At 47.2% G+C, this 15,774-nt stretch overlaps 5 protein-coding genes across 5 annotated transcripts; 1 reads left to right on the top strand and 4 right to left on the bottom strand.

Moving 5' to 3' along the window:
• Positions 1 to 1,405: 1,405 nt before the first annotated feature.
• On the bottom strand, positions 1,406 to 2,752 carry BO85DRAFT_443971 (short-chain dehydrogenase). Its single transcript, XM_025658912.1, has one exon. The coding sequence runs from the start codon at positions 2,621 to 2,623 to the stop codon at positions 1,592 to 1,594; it is 1,032 nt and encodes a 343-aa protein (XP_025520549.1). The 5' UTR covers positions 2,624 to 2,752; the 3' UTR covers positions 1,406 to 1,591.
• Positions 2,753 to 3,043: 291 nt separating this feature from the next.
• BO85DRAFT_443969 (terpene synthase family protein) lies at positions 3,044 to 4,669 on the bottom strand. The gene is made up of 4 exons (XM_025658911.1): positions 4,187 to 4,669; positions 4,041 to 4,072; positions 3,679 to 3,959; positions 3,044 to 3,555 (listed from the first exon to the last, which is right to left on the bottom strand). The coding sequence occupies exons 1-4, from the start codon at positions 4,461 to 4,463 to the stop codon at positions 3,153 to 3,155; spliced, it is 993 nt and encodes a 330-aa protein (XP_025520548.1). The 5' UTR covers positions 4,464 to 4,669; the 3' UTR covers positions 3,044 to 3,152.
• Positions 4,670 to 5,938: 1,269 nt separating this feature from the next.
• BO85DRAFT_409736 (cytochrome P450) lies at positions 5,939 to 8,512 on the bottom strand. Its single transcript, XM_025657445.1, has 8 exons — positions 7,935 to 8,512; positions 7,739 to 7,870; positions 7,393 to 7,672; positions 7,264 to 7,329; positions 7,095 to 7,170; positions 6,578 to 7,009; positions 6,321 to 6,481; positions 5,939 to 6,228 (listed from the first exon to the last, which is right to left on the bottom strand). Exons 1-8 carry the CDS (start codon positions 8,161 to 8,163, stop codon positions 6,063 to 6,065), a joined length of 1,542 nt encoding a protein of 513 aa, XP_025520547.1. The 5' UTR covers positions 8,164 to 8,512; the 3' UTR covers positions 5,939 to 6,062.
• A 243-nt stretch (positions 8,513 to 8,755) lies between these two features.
• BO85DRAFT_386081 (cytochrome P450) lies at positions 8,756 to 10,738 on the bottom strand. The gene is made up of 3 exons (XM_025656620.1): positions 10,653 to 10,738; positions 9,475 to 10,584; positions 8,756 to 9,380 (listed from the first exon to the last, which is right to left on the bottom strand). Exons 1-3 carry the CDS (start codon positions 10,695 to 10,697, stop codon positions 9,033 to 9,035), a joined length of 1,503 nt encoding a protein of 500 aa, XP_025520546.1. The 5' UTR covers positions 10,698 to 10,738; the 3' UTR covers positions 8,756 to 9,032.
• A 414-nt stretch (positions 10,739 to 11,152) lies between these two features.
• On the top strand, positions 11,153 to 12,997 carry BO85DRAFT_443963 (uncharacterized protein). Its single transcript, XM_025658910.1, has 7 exons — positions 11,153 to 11,471; positions 11,530 to 11,549; positions 11,612 to 11,648; positions 11,718 to 11,785; positions 11,848 to 12,224; positions 12,295 to 12,390; positions 12,478 to 12,997. The coding sequence occupies exons 1-7, from the start codon at positions 11,282 to 11,284 to the stop codon at positions 12,749 to 12,751; spliced, it is 1,062 nt and encodes a 353-aa protein (XP_025520545.1). The 5' UTR covers positions 11,153 to 11,281; the 3' UTR covers positions 12,752 to 12,997.
• Positions 12,998 to 15,774: the final 2,777 nt, after the last annotated feature.

Below are 15,774 nucleotides of genomic sequence, written 5' to 3'. Positions count from 1 at the left end.
GCAGCCTTGATGCATTCTAATCAGCAGCTAAGTTCCAACAAGGACTACTCGAGGGGATCACCCCCAGATAGTAAAGCTTCAAGCGAAGGTTGGCTGCATCTATGGGCTTTATATGCTTATTACTCGACGTACCAGTGTCCACACTCCCGAGTCAGGAGCGGAGTTTGACCTAGGAGTCACCATTGCGCCGATCCATACCTCACTCGCAGAAGCATCAAAGCCACCTTCCATAACAATTCCTGACTTGAAACCCTCAAGAAATGTGTCATTGACCCAAGGCAGTCTCATAAGGGCATATGAAAGGCTAAGGTAGTAAGCCAGGTTGTACTTCTTGCTGAGGCCAGCTTCTGGCAAATCAACACGGCCACAGATGACGAGGAGAATCCAGTGGAAGTTACCCATCAGACGGCAAAGACCTTATGGACGTTAAGTACCTGCAGGAACGACTCTTTGAAGTGCAAGTCGTGTCCAGGGTCGAGAAAGACAACCTTGAAATTCAACAGTGGCTACGGCCTGAAATCGACCGGACAACCTGACTGAGCGAGGACAAAAAGAGCCCACTGAGCCTTTCCGCAGATGACGAGAGATGGGGAACCGATACTCCGACGCGCAGCGTCTCAAGCGGGAACGCATTATTCCTACGTAATGCCCTTGGGAAGCGTCGAAAACTCGACCTGGCACAGGATTAAGTACACTAAGTAGCAGTAGTATACATTAGATATATTATTCATTTACCAAGTCTATGATATTACTCCCAAGTAGAAGTAGACACGAGTGACGGACATCGGATCCGTGCTGGAGACAAGAGTTGTTATTTGGACCAAAGATATGGATACTTATTCCCGGCGAAATCATTGCATTGCCATCACTCACTGCTGAAGAAGAAGAAGAAGAAGAAGAAGAAGAAGAAGAAGAAGAAGAAATTCTAGACCTGAGTTCTCGTCCGGGACGGTACAATGGTTTCATGTTCCTAATTAATAAGGGTGTTGACTAGTCTAGTAAAAGCTATTTGCTAATTTCTGTTAGTTAATGGTTTCCCAGAAGATTGGTGTATCCGCCACGCACTTTCTATACGACCATAACCACAACCAGCGCAGAATAAAGCTCCTTACCACTTTCATACCGAGATGCAACATGTTAACAACCTTGGGAGATTTTCACCGTCCAACCCATCCATGTTCTGCGTCTCCACTCGAATGGTACACATCCGCAGCAATGTGGTTCAACACCCGCTTTGTAGATTATACGGATATACTTAACTCTCTCTTATGTTTTCTGCTCGATGTTGTCTTTGTGAATAAGAGAAGCAGGTGTTACTCGCCAGGCATGAAGGTTATACCGCGAAAGATGACATAGTAGTAAAGGCTTGTGTAGTACTGTTTCTTACCTCTATCTTTCATTAATATCGCAGAAAAATATATATATATATATTTTCAACATGAGAACTGTGCTTCCTCACATACTGAGTATCTAGACAAATTTGCCTGCTAAGTTACACAAGAGGCTTGCGCTCCAACAGTTGTACAACGAGGAGGAATTAACTAGTATCTACCCTACTCACCGAACCAATGTTGCTTCTAACATAAGAGGTTCATAAATAGTCCCGTGTACGCTCCACGCACCACTCCCAGAATTCCCGGGCGCGGCCCGTGCCGCCCTCGTCTTCCGGTGCCAAATGGCATGCCAGCGCAGCGGCCACCCCGGGATGAATTCTCCCCCATGGGATGATATACGCGCCATTGTGTTCTGGTCGGTTCAGCTCCTCTGCGCATGCAGCGTAGAGCACAGTATGAGCGGCAAGTCGAGGACTGTGTAGCAATGGCCTAGATAAAATCCTCGTCCAACGCGCATATCGAAAGAGATTTGTGTTGGCCGCGCCGGGGTTCTGCGCCACGCTGACTAGTCGTCGTCGACGTCCTTCTCCCACTGCTCCATCGTTCCCGCCATACCGGCGAGCGAATTCGACGCTCAGGAACCAGTTGCCAAGCTTGGAGGTCACATAGTTCCGCACGGGCTGGTTGAGTGGCGGATTGCGGAGCTCGGCCAGTACAATTCCCTCCGGAGGCGCGGAGAGTTCAGCGACTTGGCTGCTGGCCCAGACCACACGAGGTGCTGTAGTGCCTTCTTCACTGGATCCGCTGATCGCCGCCGCCTTGAGAAAGGGAAGCAGGAGCTGGGTGAGAAGAAACGGGCCCAGGCAGTTCGTGGCGAGTTGAAGCTCGATACCTTGATTTGATACACTGCCGGGCGGCGGCTGCGAGACACCCGCATTGTTCACAAGAAGGTCCAGCCGACTCTCCCGCGCGGCAAACGCAGCAACCGTTGACTTGATCGTAGTGAGATCTTCCAGATGTAGCGGAAGGTAATGTAGCTCGCCCGCGGGTGAGTTGGGGGTGGTAGCGGCATGGTTTGCTTGGATGGAGTGAATAGTGGCCTGGGTTTGGGACTCAGAGCGACCCGCCAGGTAGACGGTCGCCCCTTTCTCATAGAGCATACACACCAGCTCCCGCCCGATCCCCGATGCGCCTCCCGTCACTATGATGACTTTCCCATGCTGCGAAGGGACGTCAGATAAAGTGAATGTCGGGCGAGGGGGAAAGAACTGTGAAAATTGGGCTCCCATTATGGGTGAGTTGATTCGGAAGAATGGCCGGGAGTGCTTGAGGTAAGACAATGATATTGTGGATAGAAAATGATTTCGCAATGGAATGGAATTCACATTCTGTTGACTTGAAACCCACCGCCGTTAGTTATATGTTTGGTCAATACAAGGACACCCCCGGTCGCCAAGCACCAGTGATGATGATGCTGGCTGAGTTTATTACAGGTAATAACGATTTGATAATTACCAGTATGTTTTAAACAACAATGTATCAAACGAGAGAGGTTGCCTAAAGGCATATGATGCCGAGCCATGGTGCATCAAATATCATCACTTCTTTCCTCCTATTTTATTGTCCTTGAGAGGCATTTCTAGATGTTTATTGTAGGTGCTACCTCAATGATAGAATACAACAAGTTGTATCTAGATTACAGATGCAAATCCACTATCATTGTATAGCATTCCTTTTCAAAAAGTCTACTTCAGTAAAATCCAACGGCCAAACAAAAATCATCAACGACCTAAGAATTATGACACACAGTCCAACTAGCTACATTCGATATCTCGGGCAGTAGATACTCCACACAAGATTCCCTACATGACTGTACCGTACAGCATCCAAATATGCCAGCGTATCTCGCGAAAGTTTCTGCTGCCGGTGCGCATTGCATGTTATATGTTCATATTCGGCAATATAGCGACGTATCTCGCCCTCGCACACCTGCATGGCGGCCGTTTCAGATAGACCTTCCTCCTCCATGATAATCCAGACCGCATTGAAAACATAGTCGACCTTGGCCTGTACCGCATCCTGCCGCTCTTTCGGCCACGAGAACAAATCATTAGTGAGGCTGATAGCCGCGTAGCCTGGACGGGCTAGTTCCATGCAAATTTCCAATTCGTCCTCCGGAATTGTCAGAGCCATGCCGAAGGTCAAAGTTCCAAACCAAATCCTGTGTGCAAATGATAGACATACAAGGTTAATGGGAAAGTTGATACTGATTCCATGTGATAGAAAGCACCGTCGAAAGGAGACGAATGTCATTAGGATAGAGGATGGGGGGGTTGAATCTTACAACTCTCCTGCATCGATGATTCTCATCGGCAAATATTCTCGGAGCGTCCGCGCCGGACACGCGCGACTGCGAGAGGCCAACTGCAGAAAGGTCGACCAGGCTTTCATCGAGGTGATAGCCCTCGGCTTGTCGATCGTGATCATCTCCTTAAAAACTCGTGCCTGCAGCCGATTCGCTCGTGATGATGTTGTAGAGGATGATGGTGATGACAATGGCTGTTCTTCCGATCCGCTGGTAGGGACGCCGAACGCGTCTACCATCGCATGCGATTGAGCGGGGTCCTGGATATCAAGTTGCCTGAGTAAGTTCTCATATCATATTGTTTTTGACATGTGCAATGGACAAAGAGCAAAAAGACTTACCCGGCCATGGTCAATGAGCCTTTCCATTTCATCTATTTACGATACACACACAGCCACTTCTTGTCAGTTTCTGTTTCCTAAGCATCACATATCCTGCATGAAGGAAAAAACAAAAGAGAATGAGAGGAAGACAGATAGATATTCACCGTCGTATAGAAAAGCAAATTCATTGGCATAAGAGATAATCTCCAGGCGTTCAGGAAGGCAACCCGGTACAGTGACCTGCATGAAACTGTACTTGTGCCCCAACCCACCATTATAGCCCTTGATGGGGCTTACAAGACGGTTCCAGTCTGCCTGGGCACGAAGGGCACCCTTGGTCTCTCGATGACCTTCTCGGTGCACCCGCAGTGGGATGCCATGCGCAAGACCCCGATCATCGTAACTGTCGCGACTGGCCTCATAAGAGAACTGCTGGTCCATCGTTGAGAAGAGTGTGAAGTATATGTGCCTTTTCTTGAAACACTTTGAGAGAGGTCAAAGAATGTGCTTTCAGACAGAAACAGGAATTATGTGGTTGAGGGATCATATTGCAACAGAACTTGATCTGATTTATATCCCTTAATCCTTGCCATTGTGTCCGGAGTCCTTAGGCCATGATGAGGCTATGCACGCTGGCCCCTCCCACATGCGATGAAATAATGTAAGAATCTATGAACATTCTCGACGGACACAGAAGGTCTTTCTGAGATGTACAAGGCTGCATACAAGGGTTATCATCAGTACTAGGTGTCGGCGTTTTTTTTTCCAAACAGGTCTTGACCGAGTATTACTGTTACAATGCATCGTACAGAATGTGTATTCTACTTGTGTATACTAAGCCAGGGCCCCGGCTAAGCCTTCCGCCCTAAAAATGCATGAAATGATGCCACGGGCACTAAGCAACACTAGGACCATCCGAAAATGGAAATACCACCCCTCGGGGCGTGCCTTGCCAACGTTTTGCCTTACAAAAGCACAGTCGATCGTGGAGCCAGTACTGATGCAAATTGATCTGGATACTGACATCATTTTCATTGAGGGTGTGTGAATTCACTGCACATTTAGGAAGCGAATTTGGAAGAGTTCAGACAGAAATGACATTAAATTACGAGGGAAACGGTAGGTAGTAGAAGAAATAAAAAGGTTGGAATGGTAAAGTAAGGAATCAGACCAAGGGAAAAGGCAACCCCGCCCCGAGTATGTACCTGTCAGTGACAGCTGAGCCTCGTCTATTTTTCGGTGGTTAAAGCGCTAAGGTGATAGACGCTAACATTACTATGAGCAAACAGCATGAGCCGGGTTATACCCTTGTTAAATACCTCTGAAAATGAATCACAATAACTAATATTGCGTGATGTCAATCAACATCGAATGTATTCTGTTGCACCTCTTAGTATTGTTCTAGATAGCAGTTGGCTACTAATGGAGTCAGATCAGGATACTAAATTTCCACGAATGATAACGCTGGCAATTCTCATACCAATGCTGAATTTGTTTGTCCCTTGATCACCCCTCTTCAGGTAGTAATATCTGACCCCCACTTACTTGGCCCGTATGTCTACTCTTCGATAGGAAGTTGCTATATGGACCACTCAAAAAGCAAAGAGACTAGACTCTTTATCTTCAGTATTAGGTAGATTGTGTGATTTATAGTATTAGCTGATGTATCAGAGGGAGATTAAAGCTGTTCTAATTGGATCTCTGATTGTAGTGGTGTCACCCCCATGGTGCACTTCTTGGTGGCAGTTGAGGTGTTCTTCAAGGGGAGAAGCCTCGTAGCTCACAGAAAAGTAACCCTAGAACAGATATGGACCTCTATCATGCCCAGCTAACTGGGAATCGTCTAGATTTTTTTTTTTTTTTTTTTTTTTTTTTTTTTTTTTTTTTTTCACATTTACTTCTTTTGTTATCTTTTTGAATTGATTTAGTGAGGTTCTCTAGCACTAATCTGAGGTGTACAAGAATGTGTAGGAGTTCCGTTTAACAAATAGCGGTTGCATTGTAAGCACAGGCTGTCTCCACCGCGGACAGAGCCACATCTCAACGAATCAGTGCCCGGACTCCCTTAGTCGTGATTTTAGGGAGTGGGATTACAAAATCGTGTGCTTGAATCACATCGCTTTCGTCCGTATCATACAACTCCAGCTTGGGTCCATTAGGCCGGTAGAGCACAGCTAGGATAAGTGACATCTCTGCCATGGCCAAACTATCATGTTCGAGACGATTTGCTCGGTCAGTATACCCAAGTAAAGGAACCAGAAGGTCGAGGGGCCTTATCAAGGCGGGAGAGAAACGTACTTCTGACCGAGACAGTTACGTGATCCGCGAGAAAATGGCACGTATTGCTGATGCATGGCTGGGTCAATGGACCCGAGCCAGCGCTCAGGACGGAAGACCTTCGGGTCGGGATAGACCACAGGGTCGGAATGCATGAAATAAGCTGACATTCCCACAGGTGTCTATAAGGCAATGGAACTCTCAGCATGATAATCTCAGAAAGAACAATAGGGGAATGCTAGGTGCCTATGATCGCAGGAACGGAAGAGTTAACTGACCCCGACGGGTATTGTGTAGTTCTTGTACTGGATGGGAATGTCGGGCGAGATGCGAGGCAACCGGTGCATGACTCCATAACTGAGGCGCAGGGATTCCTTGATGAGGGCCTGCAAATACGGCAGTTTCTCTAGCTCACTTGCGCTGGGGACCCGGTCGGGCCACTCAGCCATGAGCTCTCGCAGCTCCTCTTGGAGACGCGACCGAATCTGTGGGTTAGAAAGAATGTAATAGGAGGCGAAACCGATGGTCCGGGCCGTGCTAGCGGTTCCGCCCCCAAGTAAAACTTGCGCTTCCTTGGCCAACCTCTCAGGAGATCGCTCTGACTCGGGCAGTTCGCTTCTGGCAATGTGATGGAATAACGAGGTGTTGTTCCTGTGTTCTTTGTTTGTTTCGCTGTCACTCAAGATGCGGGTGATGTTACGCAGCGCAACCTAATGCAGCAGCACATCAGTATCCGCAGATGTACATTGAATGAGGGGTTGACGGGGTGTCATAAGAGAGGAGGTTGCTCCTTACGGTCTTGAATGTGTTGAAGACTTGCCCTTGCGGAAAGAGCTTTAGCAGAATCCCTTCAGGGACGTAGCTTACTAGCCTAACACAATCGTCCAGTCAGCCAGTAGCCAAAAGCCAAACCGTATCACGAGGCATAGCATGCAACAGTGTGAAGTCTAGCATATCCACTTACTGAACAATCCAAGGAAAGCCGGTGAATAGCGGAAGTGAACGGACAAGATTATGGATCAGATTGTACCTGCAGACCCGTTTAGCTCTTTGCGGCGAAGCACATACTCCGTGATATGGTAATCAATATTACCAGTCTGGTGCAAAATCGGGGTGATCCAGAAACTCATCCCCAGCGTCGTCACGATCCAGACAGATCCTTCCGATGATATCACCTGAAAAGGCCGAAAAGGCATGATCGAGTCGGATCACTTTGTGCCTTCCCTCAAATTCGCGGAGACGCCCCTCCAGCTTCAAGGCAACTGCAGCCAGCATATCTTGTAAGCGAGATATGCCCATCCGGGAGAAAAAGGGCTCAAGAGGCTTTCTCCGCTTGCGGTGCAAGTCGTGATCAACCGTAAGAAGGTGCGATCCTGGAAATGGTCCACATCTCAGTGTCCTACTTATTGGGTCTCCATCTGGCGAAGATTACTACTTACCGTCGAAGTCAATCCCTTTGCAAAACACGTCATAATGGCTCGTCCGCCTCTTACTCTCCGTCACGTAAACCTCGTTGTAAAATACAGGATCATGAATAGATAGCTCATCGGGGTTTATTCGCACAATCGGTCCTGGAAACGTGCCACCTTAGACTAACCACGATCCAAGAGGTTTCTCAAATGCCGAAGAACATACCGTAGACTTGATGTAGACGTTCAATCTCAAAGATATACTTGCCTTCTTTCCAATAATCGAAATAGAATTCGTACCACCCAGTCAGGGCGGCGAGCTTTGGCCCTGGAAACTTGGCTAAAGGAGACAAGTGCAACCGGTAGACCGCGATGGATAGCCAATATGTCATTGCCATTGCGGCCAGGACAGCCAAGTGCATAGGTGCATCTGCGAGTAGTGTCATTGAGAACATATCCAAGTGATAATCAATAGAAAAGATAATGCTGTGGAACGAAGAGAAGCTCCTATATTTTGCTCGTCTCAAGTCGATGTATAAGAAGGGGCTTTGGGGCCATGGTAGTTTGGACTATGGCTCTTCAACTGAATCGACATTATTGGACGATACCTCAAGTGGGCAGTGCACCCGCTTTCGTCAAGCTAATCGTCCTGCGAAATATGCCTTCGACATGATAGGCATGGTCTTAGGATGCAAGGCTGTCGTTTCGATAAGCCTCGAAGGAGGGGAAAGCTTTCTGAGAACTCTGAATATGATTGGATCTTAAAGAAAGTGCCTAAGCTTTGAGGGAGCCTTTCCCTTAGTCCAGGACATAACCATGTGCGGCTATGTAAATGGTGGAAGAAGTTTATGGGTCCAGGCTTTGGACGTTCAGGATGTAAAACGATATCTGTGCGCTGTGCTAGATCGGTGTGATCTGACATACTTATGTTATTGGTTTTGTAATCTTTCCATGTCACATTTTGTTCAGGTGACTCTGAAGCACTATGTAGCGCAGTACGTGAGAGAGCACGCTACATTATTACTGGTAATTTGGCACGTGTATTACCTTCCCTGAGGTTGTCAGATAGACATGTAGAAGACATTATAAAACGTTTTCCAATATTCTAGAAGACATTCCACACATCACTGGAAAACGGAATAGTATGAAAAAAATGAGTCTAGTATCAAGGCCAGATGGTTGATAGGTGCTAAAGAAGAGAGGTATTTCGTACTTTTCTGACCAAAATTTGCAAAGAACCATTACAAGTAATGTAACGGCGAGTACACTTAGGTAGAAACAAGCTGGATCAAGCTCAAAGGATTCAGCCCCACCAAGACGGATGTCAATCCACCGGGGCCAGCCGCACTCGCACCTCCAAGGGTCGCTTCTCCACCAACAAGAAGGTCCGCAATTCTTCCCATTGCAGGTGTTTCCCCTCTTCCGCCTCGAAATCAAAGCTGACCAGTAATTTGGTGAGGATCAACCTCATCTCTGCCCATGCCAGGTGCTGACCTAGGCAAGCCCGTGGCCCCATGCTGAACGGCTGCACCGCCTGACGGTCATCGTGATAAAAGGGTGAGTTAGGGTTGTTCAACGCATCCGCAAGCCATCGCTCGGGAACGAAGGACGAGGCTGCATGAAAGCGAGAGGGGTCGCGATTGAGGGTGTAAGCCTGCAGAGAAACCGGGGTCTAGATGGTTGTGTTTTCGTTGTCAGTAGTGCTTACGTCGATCATATATCTAAACGGGGTGAGGGACCCCCAGCGATTTGTTTGTTTGACTTACCCCGCCTGGTAACCAAGTCCCACACACAGTACTTCCTCCTGGTGGCACCTGGCGGGGAAGCATCCACGGCACGGGTGGACACAGTCGGAGACCCTCCTGAATCACTGCAGTGAGGTACGACAGATCCGCCGCTGCTGACAGGCTGATGTCTTGACTCAATTCGAACCTTTCGCGAATCTCCCGGATGAGGCGCTCCTGAATTTGTGGTTCATTGACTAGATAGGCCAATATACCTGTCAACACCGTAGCAGTTGTCTCACTGCCCGTTGTTGTCAAGATCATAAAGGTCGAGTTAAGCTCCCCCCGTGGTAATGCCACTTGACCATTCTCATCGATTAAGTGAGACATGATATCTGGTCGCTGAAGTTCCCAGCTAAGCCGTCGGTCGATCTTGTCCACGATTTGCCGGTAATGGCGCTGACTCTTTTCGTGCAGCGAGCGGGGGATGCATTTCATCAGTAGCGCTTCTAATGGGGGGTAATACCGCGCTGCCGCAATGAATGAGGCCGCCTTAACACTACCAAATAGTAGTGCAATCCAGGGGTGATACCGTGAGTGCTGTAGACACTCAAATGACTCGCCAAAGCCGAGGTCGCCGAAAATGTCAAAAGTGGTGAAATTGAACCAGGGACCCATGTCAATCACTGCTCCGTCTGTGCCAGCGGCTGACACTTGGTCTCTGATCCGGTCGACGAGAAGTGAGGCATATCTCTGCAGCACAGCCTCCTGCACCCTCAAAGCACGCGGAGTGAAGGCCGGTGCGAGTAATTTACGCATACGAGAATGTTTGGTCGGATGGATCGCACTCAAAAGAGTATCAGGCTGGCCAGGCTGCCTTCGCCACCAAAGGGGATCCTTGAGAAATTGGCGATCATCAGGCCGACTCGCATAGATGTCTGTCCAAGCGTCCCCGCTGGCAAAGCTGACCTCATCGGGAGCGGTACGCACAACAGGCCCATACTTGCGATGCAATCTTTCAAAGTCATGAACAATTGTGCCCCGAAGTAGCGCTCTAATGAACGGCAAACGGGTGGCAGACCAACTAATTGGCCCGGGTAAATGGCTCAATGGACTGAAAAACACATTGTAGATAATGCGGCTTATTGGGTACTAAGCAGATAGATTTCAGTATTATTCGGATAAAAGTAGAGTAGTCTGGTGAGGAGGAAGATGCATACAATTACGAGCAGGGAAATACCTATACTCAAAAGGTTAACAGCCATGTTGATGGTCGGGTGGTAGGGTGGTAGGAGGGAAAATGCAGGAGTTAGTGAAGCACACTAAATAGACGTTCAAGGAGACAGTACTGCTAAGGATTGGAGGACAAAGAGCTGTTAGCTTACGTGAACTAATGCATGCACGTACAGCCTATCACATTGTGGCCCCCAATTTCCCAAACGACAGGCAGGGGATCCCTGTATGATGACCTCTTGATTTTGCCCTTCCATACTGCTTGTGTCTGCTCTGCCGCGCCTTCCCCGTATTATTATGGTAGAATTTCTTTCCTTTTTATCTAATTTTATTTTCGGAACTTTTAATTCAATATTTATAATTTTCCATCCGTTTTATTTCCCCATATTACATTTCTCTCATCATTTTTCATATTGCTTTTTCTTATCTTTAATCTGGTTGGTTCCGGTATGTCTTCGCATCTGTTCTCCCCAGTTGTATTAGTAAATGCACAACTCCAAATTCTTTTGACATCCTACCCCTGAGCTATCGGCGTATATAATGATTGTACCTTGCAACTTCTTCCCGCCACTCACAAGTTTTTGGCATAGACTTCACTCACTTCCCTTCTTTCGTTATGGCGACGCAGTGGCCAGGCGTTATATCTCCTCCTGCTGGTGAGCAGGCAAACTTTATCAATCCTGTCAATCATATGAGCGGAAATATTGCGCTCCATACTGTCTGCCTCACGCTTGCCACTTGTGGGGTTACGATGCGACTGTTTACACGAGTCAAGATCCTCAAATGTAAACTAGGGGCAGATGACTGTAAGTCAAGGAAACAAACCCTACTGTTCCCGGTGTGATACTGAGAAAGATTTGGCAGACTTCTGTGTCTTAGCCTGGGTAGGTACAAGAGCAGTTCACTACATATTCTTACTAGTATGACAAGAGCGCTGAGTTCGTAGTGTTTGACGGTAGTCTTTTCTGGGCTAATGTTCGAATGTATAACTTCCTCCCCATGACGGAATACCTAATCCAAGATTATAGGCTGATACTGAACGTGGTCTATAGCTTATCACTACGGAATTGGACGACATATGTGGGATGAACCGATGGCTTGGCTCGTGCCAGCTCTAAAGGTCTGCATTGTCTCAGCTCAAACATTTCGCGATATAATACTGATGAAAGAGATTTTACACAGTACTTCACGATCGCCCAATATATCTACCTCCTTTTAACCCCGGCGGTGAAATTAAGCTTTCTCCTCTTCTATTACCGAATATTCGCTCCAGATCGCAGAATGCGTTATCTAATCATTGGGGGGATAATCTTTGTATCCGTCACCCATATTGGCCTCTTCTTTGTCACTATATTCGAGTGTACACCGGTCTCACACGCATGGAACCAGTTCGGCAAGGGCAAATGTTTTCCTCCTAGTATACTGCCCTATCTTTCAGGTGCCCTGAGTTCATCGACAGACCTATATGTCCTTTTGCTTCCAATTCGATCCTGTCTAGGGTTGAACATGACGCTGCGGCGGCGATTACGATTACTGGCCGTCTTTAGTGTCGGTATCCTGTACGTGTTGCGGTCACATTTGTGTGCAATTTTCTCGTATTGCTTGCGAACTAATCAAATTTATGCGCAGTGCCTGTGTGACTAGCCTGATTCGGCTGGGTAAGACACATGTCCTCTATGACAGTGCAGATAAGACTTGGAATATTTCAGACATAGCTATATGGGCGTATGTCCACCAAGTCACTTGAATTGCATCTAACAATTTGTGCGAATACTTCGAGGCTGACTTACGACATGCTTGAAAACATCACAGTGTACTCGAATGCAATGTGGGCCTCTTATGTTCCTGCTTGCTTTTACTACCTCGATTCATCGAGCGCTACTACCCACGTGGCGTGGCCTCGTACTTCTCTCGACTTTGGAGTAGCAATCACCGAAGCAAAGAAAGCCCTGTTGAATATGTATCTTCGACTGTGCAGAATGGCGTCTGGCAATCACCGCAGCAGTGGGAAAGAATTTCGGGAAAGGATGTCCCTATTGAGATGAGTTCAACGGACAGATTATGCAAAGCGCCAGAGGCAGTTTAGTTGATGTGGTAAGAATGTTTGAATCAATGAGCTTGAGCTTGAGCTACGCTTATAGCACTTCCAGTGTACTCTTGCCGAGCTGCTAACAGCCAGCAGAAGGGGAAGGGTCTTTCTCTAGGATAAAGGCATAATTCATAGTTGCATAGAAATCAGCTGAATGGGCCATAAACAGTAATTGACGCCATTATCATGCAGAAGTTTGCCAGGCAGTTGCCCAACTCAGTCACTAACCTTTGGTGTGAAGGGTCATGATTGACATGCTTATTGATCGGTAAGAAGCCAATGAACTTTTTCATCCTTTGCTCCTAGAGGTTGATCGCTCTTTCCTCACTGTCTTTTCTATGACGGTTGGGTTCTTTTCCTTTCCTTATTTCCTTGTTTTCTCTTTTATACTACGACGTTTTAAAGATCGAACATTTGTACATAGAACTTTGTAGAAAAGCATGTCTATGACTTGATTCCCATATTACACGGACTTAACATGTTAGCCATGATTTGAGGCTCGAAGACGACATGCCTTTCCGAGGGAATATAATGAGACGAAGGAAAAGAAAAGCGTAGAACTTTCGCCACTTAAATAAATCGTTTTAGAAATGGCGGGCCTTTTCAACGCTTACTATCTATACCTAGCGATTAGAAGATGTCGAAGCACTAACCGCTAGACCAAAAACGATATATCGCGCCTAGTAAGCCAGGCGACGGAGGAGATATCTGTTCCAATAGGAGATAGAAAGAGAAAGGAAGAGTCACTAAACGATGCAAGTAAGCCACAGAGTAAAAATAGTCGATGGTGCCCCTCACCATTACTCAATTATAATGCGACCTGGAGATGATGATCTGCATGTTTGGATTTGCGGCACCAGACAACACAGGGCCTTGATTCGTATGACTGTAAGCGAGATTGGCCAGCTTCTAGTGTGCAGTAGCGGCTTTTTGCAAGGCTGAAAGGGTTGTCTTGGAGAGTAAGTAGACAGGTTGCCGAACAAGTATTACTAGGAGGCTCTATAAGTTTCGTGCGACGGCCAATAAAATAAGCTTTAAAGCTTGTCGCGAAAAACAATTGGCAGTTGCTCCGGTTATTTTCGTAACGGAGATGAAGATTATTTCGGTATTAACAATACAGGCGTCACAAAATACGGTAACTTTAAAGTTGTCCTATCTAGGCATGAATACTACTTGACTCCGACGCCATGTCATGGTCCTCCCAGCAAGATAATCGAGGAGCGATGCACTCTCCAATCCACGCCACTATTTCACCCCTCAAGGCGTTCTTCTGCGTGACTGTGAGGCTATGCTGACCGTGCATCCCAAATCCAGTGTCTTGCACAGCATCTCCCCACCTCCATAGAGGCAGAGCCTTTCGATTTCTCTCAGGACCATCCTCTCCCCCAACTGCACCGTCTCTCCGTGTCTCGCATACTAATTGTTTGGTCAATCACCGACGCTCAGTCGACTGGTGTAGTCATAAGTTCATCAGAAACAGTACGGTATTTTTGCGTCGTTCCAGATCAAGACTGCTTGATTTGCATTGATTAATGCTTCGTTACACCAAATGATGGACAGGATAATAGCAATAATACCATGGAGGATGTCTCTATCAAATTGAAAGTTTGACAACGACAGTAATGATGCAGAGTTCGATCTACAGGCCCATTGAGAAGTCGTCAATGTTTAGGGAAACTTATGGAAACAAACCTTCCCTCTGTTTCGACTACTGCACGCATACTCTATGTTAGCAAAGACATTATCATTTTCTCTCTCTCTCTCTCTCTCTTTTTTTTTTTTTTTTCCCTTCTTTTTTTCGCTAAATGGAGTGGTGCAACTAGGCGAAATGGGCGTAGGAGGAAGTACCTCAGCCCATCGGGCGGGACAAGTCCAGCTGGGAAGTGGGCGATTACCTTGCCTGCTTTTTGTACTGGACCAAGACCGAGATCTGAAGTCAGGCGAGGGTGTTCTCGATGGACGTAATAGCTCTGACCAAGATATGGACCGCGCAGTGCGGGGCCCTCGAAAGGTTACTCGCAGAACAGTGCAGTCCTAGTCATATTGAGAAGCCAATGGGTGGCATCACTGGCTTTGGAATAGTTAGAGATAAATCATGGCTCTATAGGTGCTTCCTGGGAAATGCTAATACGGGATCCCCCGTCGGGATAAACTATGCATTAACGCCCAAAAAAGGTGGACTTGCTCGGGCGAAAGGCTATCACATATGACCCGCCGACTGAAACGTACCGAAAAGCCATATGTATAAACATGACACTGCATCTCGCGAGCTGTAACGACGAAGAGCCGCAAGGCACTTTGAAGAAGAGATCGTGAGGCAGAGAACGAGAACGCATGGCTGGCGAAGGATATCGACAACGCTCTTTTTGAGGATTATATCGGCCAGTCGCAAAGCTCTATAAAAAATTACGTGGAGGTATGTGACAGACCTAACCTGTCCAATCGTCAATGGCATGCGGATCTATACCACGATGCGCTTTTGGCAGCCAGGCGCAGAACATCTTATGAAAGCTTCTGGGATGGTCCACTGACTCAAGACTTCCCCTGGCGAATATGACGTCCTCTCGGAATAGCCCTTCTGCGTCGGCTGTGTCATGGAGGGGCATGTCTCTGTCCTTTGACGCCAGCATCCAGGGTATTAATGGCAGGTTGTCAAATAGCAGGTATCTGAACATCTGGTTCTATCGTATCCGATGACTGCTGACTGGTCAGAGCGCGGCTACATATTGAAGATGTCCAAAATGGTGTCAGACTACTCGAATGGGTAGTCGACTGCCTTAGGAATCAATGGAGGATAACAAAGTTGGGCACTCATTCCTGTGGTGCTAGCTAAACCCCGGCTGGTATGTTAGGAGACGTCAACAATGTCATTAGACCACTGGAATGGCTCACTGCCTTCTATAATGAGTCACCGAGCCAAGGAAGCCCTGATAGATGCTGAAACTCAACATTAATAGATGTCATTGGTGCCTTAGAAGTGACATGTTCATCCATGTCAAGGAAACTGGCAATGTGACCAG

The sequence above is a fragment of the Aspergillus piperis genome, assembly GCF_003184755.1.
Source record: "Aspergillus piperis CBS 112811 unplaced genomic scaffold BO85scaffold_1, whole genome shotgun sequence".
NCBI lineage: Eukaryota > Fungi > Ascomycota > Eurotiomycetes > Eurotiales > Aspergillaceae > Aspergillus > Aspergillus piperis.
Note: the sequence above shows the minus strand (reverse complement) of the source record. Positions and strands in the feature narration are given on the sequence as shown.

Coding starts and splice junctions, on each gene's coding strand:
- BO85DRAFT_443963 (XM_025658910.1), top strand. CDS start 11,282: ATGGCGACGCAGTGGCCAGGCGTTATATCTCCTCCTGCTGGTGAGCAG. Junction 11,550..11,611: donor ACTTCTGTGTCTTAGCCTGG/GTAGGTACAAGA, acceptor CTGAGTTCGTAG/TGTTTGACGGTAGTCTTTTC. Junction 12,225..12,294: donor GTCTTTAGTGTCGGTATCCT/GTACGTGTTGCG, acceptor ATTTATGCGCAG/TGCCTGTGTGACTAGCCTGA.
- BO85DRAFT_386081 (XM_025656620.1), bottom strand. CDS start 10,697: ATGGCTGTTAACCTTTTGAGTATAGGTATTTCCCTGCTCGTAATT. Junction 10,585..10,652: donor GTATTTCCCTGCTCGTAATT/GTATGCATCTTC, acceptor CTATCTGCTTAG/TACCCAATAAGCCGCATTAT. Junction 9,381..9,474: donor GGACTTGGTTACCAGGCGGG/GTAAGTCAAACA, acceptor ACAACCATCTAG/ACCCCGGTTTCTCTGCAGGC.
- BO85DRAFT_443969 (XM_025658911.1), bottom strand. CDS start 4,463: ATGGACCAGCAGTTCTCTTATGAGGCCAGTCGCGACAGTTACGATGAT. Junction 4,073..4,186: donor ATTTGCTTTTCTATACGACG/GTGAATATCTAT, acceptor TATCGTAAATAG/ATGAAATGGAAAGGCTCATT. Junction 3,960..4,040: donor GGCTCATTGACCATGGCCGG/GTAAGTCTTTTT, acceptor CTTGATATCCAG/GACCCCGCTCAATCGCATGC.
- BO85DRAFT_409736 (XM_025657445.1), bottom strand. CDS start 8,163: ATGTTCTCAATGACACTACTCGCAGATGCACCTATGCACTTGGCTGTC. Junction 7,673..7,738: donor CAAAGGGATTGACTTCGACG/GTAAGTAGTAAT, acceptor GACCATTTCCAG/GATCGCACCTTCTTACGGTT. Junction 7,010..7,094: donor TCTTCAACACATTCAAGACC/GTAAGGAGCAAC, acceptor CTGCTGCATTAG/GTTGCGCTGCGTAACATCAC.
- BO85DRAFT_443971 (XM_025658912.1), bottom strand. CDS start 2,623: ATGGGAGCCCAATTTTCACAGTTCTTTCCCCCTCGCCCGACATTCACT.